Source organism: Mixophyes fleayi, chromosome 3, assembly GCF_038048845.1.
Source record: "Mixophyes fleayi isolate aMixFle1 chromosome 3, aMixFle1.hap1, whole genome shotgun sequence".
Classification (NCBI taxonomy): domain Eukaryota; kingdom Metazoa; phylum Chordata; class Amphibia; order Anura; family Limnodynastidae; genus Mixophyes; species Mixophyes fleayi.
In genome coordinates this window covers 343,138,890-343,144,357 of record NC_134404.1, presented here as the reverse complement: position 1 = coordinate 343,144,357, position 5,468 = coordinate 343,138,890, and the positions used below count along the sequence as shown (strand labels likewise).

Genomic DNA, 5,468 nt, shown 5'->3' with positions numbered 1-5,468 from the left:
TCACACATGGGGCAGTAATGTCACAACAATGCAGTTTCAGCTTTTTGACCTGCATTAGATATCACAACACTGTTCTTAAGATGTGGGAGGACACTCGGCTGTCCGTACTGGAGGCGGCAGGGGGATACTATGTTACTGTATATCAGCGTTACAGTGGAACGTCAGGGGGTAACACATAACAGTATTACTTTCATGGTTCATATCTGAAAATTGCAATCTTGAGGTGTAATGGTCCTTTATAATTAAAAGCAAACACAAAAAAACAACAGGGGCTATCCATTGCTACTTACTAGCTTCTAGCCAGTTATCACTGCTTGGGAAGTAAGCATTGTATAGATCCTGCTCAATACAGGACTGTACATGTCCAGGTATGTTCACCAGTGGAATCCAGACAGGTTAGGTGAATTAAGGGTGCTCGATATATTGTGAGAAATATGTAATAAGATAAAGAAAGGACATGCAAACTGCTCACATGTTGTAAGAAATACCTATTCCAACCCAATATAACGATAACCCATGTTATATGGTGGAGGTCATCACAACGTGTGTGGGCTCGCAGAACCATGAATGCCATTCTCAACACTGCACTCTCACTGTTCAGCACAGCAGCTTACTATACAGATCAGTGCAATTCGGTGAAACAAGAGGTAAAATTGCTTATCATCTGGTTGTTTGGCTGAGCCGAATGGCCAGATAGCTGCATGTGTGAGCAGCCAAGGACACAAATATGATGCATGTCATGAGAAGTATCTGGGATGACATTATGGGGTAGACATCTGGAGGGGCAAAGGGGAATATTGGGAAAGGGATGAAAAGGGGGTGGTATGACATTAGAACATGAGGCCACCATACAACATGGGAGCTACAAAGAGGTCTGAGATGTTTTTAGGGTATTAGGGCGCAGACAGGAAATCTGGAAGTGGTGAAAGGGGTTTTTATGGGACTGAATGGAACACAGGTGTTGATGGGGTTTCAGCGTGATTATATGGTATTGGGGTGAGTGGAGGGATTTGTCTTCTGAAATGTGATATTTAAATGGCTTGATTATTGTATATGGTGTAATGAGACGGTATGACGCTCTAGTGGTAATGATTTTAAAGGGATGCAGACAGTATAATGGGGTGCTAAGATATGGGACATATAGAGAAGGGGCACTTACATGGGGAGCTGACAGAGGATTATGATTACATGATAAAGCAACAGTAAATAAGGGTGACGATATTTTAGTTTTTATATTACACAGGCACGCTGATGGGAGTAATATGCAGGGAACCAGGTTGCAGAATACTGGCGGTATAGAGGGTCTTGTGATAGCAAGAAGATAAGATATGGGGGCGTTGGTGGACTGCAGTCATCTGAAATTGGGGTCCCAGGTAGTGTGTAGGGAACTGATATGGAGGTTTTTACATGGTGTTGAGCTGATATGTTATCACAGTGCTGGAAGGAGTTTGGAGATGTATTATTCCTGATGTCGGTATATAGTGGATAATAGTGAGAAGATATTTAGACAATAAAGAGAAAGTAATTACAGGTTATTAGGACACTAGGAAGAGACAGCTGTAATACCCTGGTGCAGGGTATTGCAGGGTAGTACTGAGGAGGATATTGGGGGGCTGGGAGGGTACTGAGGAGAATATTGGGGGTACTGAGGAGGATATTGGGGGGGCTGGGAGGGTACTGAGGAGGATATTGGGGGGGCTGGGAGGGTACTGAGGAGGATATTGGGGGGGCTGGGAGGGTACTGAGGAGGATATTGGGGGGGCTGGGAGGGTACTGAGGAGGATATTGGGGGGGGGGGGCTGGGAGGGTACTGAGGAGGATATTGGGGGGGGCTGGGAGGGTACTGAGGAGGATATTGGGGGGCTGGGAGGGTACTGAAGAGGATATTGGGATGCTGGGAGGGTACTGAGGAGGATATTGGGGGGGCTGGGAGGGTACTGAGGAGGATATTGGGGGGGGCTGGGAGGGTACTGAGGAGGATATTGGGGGGGTGCTGGGAGGGTACTGAGGAGGATATTGGGGGGGTGCTGGGAGGGTACTGAGGAGGATATTGGGGGGGTGCTGGGAGGGTACTGAGGAGGATATTGGGGGGGTGCTGGGAGGGTACTGAGGAGGATATTGGGGGGGTGCTGGGAGGGTACTGAGGAGGATATTGGGGGGGTGCTGGGAGGGTACTGAGGAGGATATTGGGGGGTGCTGGGAGGGTACTGAGGAGGATATTGGGGGGGTGCTGGGAGGGTACTGAGGAGGATATTGGGGGGGCTGGGAGGGTACTGAGGAGGATATTGGGGGGGGTGCTGGGAGGGTACTGAGGAGGATATTGGGGGGGTGCTGGGAGGGTACTGAGGAGGATATTGGGGGGGTGCTGGGAGGGTACTGAGGAGGATATTGGGGGGGGTGCTGGGAGGGTACTGAGGAGGATATTGGGGGGGTGCTGGGAGGGTACTGAGGAGGATATTGGGGGGGTGCTGGGAGGGTACTGAGGAGGATATTGGGGGTGCTGGGAGGGTACTGAGGAGGATATTGGGGGGGGTGCTGGGAGGGTACTGAGGAGGATATTGGGGGGGCTGGGAGGGTACTGAGGAGGATATTGGGGGGGCTGGGAGGGTACTGAGGAGGATATTGGGGGGGTGCTGGGAGGGTACTGAGGAGGATATTGGGGGTCTGGGAGGGAACTGAGGAGGATATTGGGGGGGCTGGGAGGGTACTGAGGAGGATATTGGGGGGGCTGGGAGGGTACTGAGGAGGATATTGGGGGGGTGCTGGGAGGGTACTAAGGAGGATATTGGGGGTGCTGGGAGGGTACTGAGGAGGATATTGGGGGGGCTGGGAGGGTACTGAGGAGGATATTGGGGGGCTGGGAGGGTACTGAGGAGGATATTGGGGGGGTGCTGGGAGGGTACTGAGGAGGATATTGGGGGGGTGCTGGAGGGTACTGAGGAGGATATTGGGGGGGTGCTGGGAGGGTACTGAGGAGGATATTGGGGGGGCTGGGAGGGTACTGAGGAGGATATTGGGGGGGCTGGGAGGGTACTGAGGAGGATATTGGGGGGGCTGGGAGGGTACTGAGGAGGATATTGGGGGGCTGGGAGGGTACTGAGGAGGATATTGGGGGGGCTGGGAGGGTACTGAGGAGGATATTGGGGGGGCTGGGAGGGTACTGAGGAGGATATTGGGGGGGCTGGGAGGGTACTGAGGAGGATATTGGGGGGGCTGGGAGGGTACTGAGGATATTGGGGGGGCTGGGAGGGTACTGAGGAGGATATTGGGGGGGTGCTGGGAGGGTACTGAGGAGGATATTGGGGGGGCTGGGAGGGTACTGAGGAGGATATTGGGGGGGCTGGGAGGGTACTGAGGAGGATATTGGGGGGGGCTGGGAGGGTACTGATGAGGATATTGGGGGGGCTGGGAGGGGTACTGAGGAGGATATTGGGGGGGCTGGGAGGGTACTGAGGAGGATATTGGGGGGGTGCTGGGAGGGTACTGAGGAGGATATTGGGGGGCTGGGAGGGTACTAAGGAGGATATTGGGGGGCTGGGAGGGTACTGAGGAGGATATTGGGGGGGGGTGCTGGGAGGGTACTGAGGAGGATATTAGGGGGGCTGGGAGGGTACTGAGGAGGATATTAGGGGGGCTGGGAGGGTACTGAGGAGGATATTGGGGGGGCTGGGAGGGTACTGAGGAGGATATTGGGGGCTGGGAGGGTACTGATGAGGATATTGGGGGGGCTGGGAGGGTACTGAGGAGGATATTGGGGGGGCTGGGAGGGAACTGAGGAGGATATTGGGGGGGCTGAGAGGGTACTGAGGAGGATATTGGGGGGCTGGGAGGATACTGAGGAGGATATTGGGGGGGCTGGGAGGGTACTGAGGAGGATATTGGGGGGGCTGGGAGGGAACTGAGTAGGATATTAGGGAGCTGGTGTGAACTGCAGGATGCTGTACGGACATTAGGGTACACACAGGATATAGATGTCCGTCTATGGAGCAGGCAGGTTACAGAGTCTGTATAAGGGTGAGGGACCAATAACAGGGTACTACAGAAATATTGGGGTGTCAGGGTGATAACAGGGTGCTGGCAGATACTGGGGCTATATAAGGGGGCTGGGTCCAGGCAGTAATACCAGGGGGTGGGGGCACAGTAACACCGGGGCCCTCACCTCCTCCCCCTCCTGCAGCAGCAGTCTGTCCCGGCTCTCCCCCAGCCTCCTCAGACACCAGCACAGGCCGCCGCTCCTCCTCTCCGCCATCACAGCCGCCTGTCATCCGGGACAGCGGCCGCCGCCAGTCCAGACTAATCCACCGCCGAGCGTCTCCTCACACAGGCGACAGATCGCGTCCTCAGCCCGGACTAATCACACACCGAGCGCTGCAGCCATCCACCGGCGTCAGACATAGGTAACTGATTGCCGAGCATCTGTCTCTGTAACCATAGAACCCGAGGAGGCGGGAAACGAGCGGTGTGACACCACTGACCATGACTGACGTCATAATACACTTATATAACTGTATATATAACACCCAGCTCATATATATATATATATATATATATATATATATATAGTACACTCCCCCGGCTCTTCTATGTATATAATACACTCCCCCGGCTCTTCTATGTATATAATACACTCACCCGGCTCCTCTATGTGTATAATACACTCACCCGGCTCCTCTATGTGTATATAATACACTCACCCGGCTCCTCTATGTGTATAATACACTCCTCTGGCTCCTCTATGCGTATAATACACTCACCCGGCTCCTCTATGCGTATAATACACTCCTCTGGCTCCTCTATGCATATAATACACTCACCCGGCTCCTCTATGCGTATAATACACTCCCCCGGCTCCTCTATGCGTATAATACACTCCCCCGGCTCCTCTATGCGTATAATACACTCACCGGGCTCCTCTATGTGTATAATACACTCACCGGGCTCCTCTATGTGTATAATACACTCACCGGGCTCCTCTATGTGTATAATACACTCACCGGGCTCCTCTATGTGTATAATACACTCACCCGGCTCCTCTATGTGTATAATACACTCACCTTGTTCCTCTATGTTTATATAATACACTCACCCGGCTCTTCTATGTGTATAATACACTCACCGGGCTCCTCTATGTGTATAATACACTCACTCGGCTCCTCTATGTGTATAATACACTCACCGGGCTCCTCTATGTGTATAATACACTCACTCGGCTCCTCTATGTGTATAATACACTCACCCGGCTCTTCTATGTGTATAATACACTCACCGGGCTCCTCTATGTGTATAATACACTCACTCGGCTCCTCTATGTGTATAATACACTCAGCCGGCTCCTCTATGTGTATAATACACTCACCTGGCTCCTCTATGTGTATATAATACACTCCCCCGGCTCTTCTATGTATATAATACACTCACCCGGCTCCTCTATCCGTATATTACACTCACCCGGCTCCTCTATGCGTATA

At 52.4% G+C, this 5,468-nt stretch overlaps 1 protein-coding gene across 2 annotated transcripts in view; it reads right to left on the bottom strand.

Annotated features, from left to right (window-relative positions):
* Nucleotides 1–4,435, bottom strand: part of RNF8 (ring finger protein 8) — a 15,760-nt gene extending 11,325 nt beyond the window's left edge. Inside the window, exon 1 of one of the 2 annotated variants that reach the window (XM_075204437.1) lies at nt 4,160–4,435. In XM_075204437.1, the coding sequence (XP_075060538.1) occupies nt 4,160–4,249 (90 nt within the window). In that variant the 5' untranslated portion in view covers nt 4,250–4,435. The remainder of the gene's footprint in view (nt 1–4,159) is intronic. The other variant, XM_075204436.1, reaches the window with a different exon arrangement.
* Between the last annotated feature and the right edge of the window lie 1,033 nt (nt 4,436–5,468).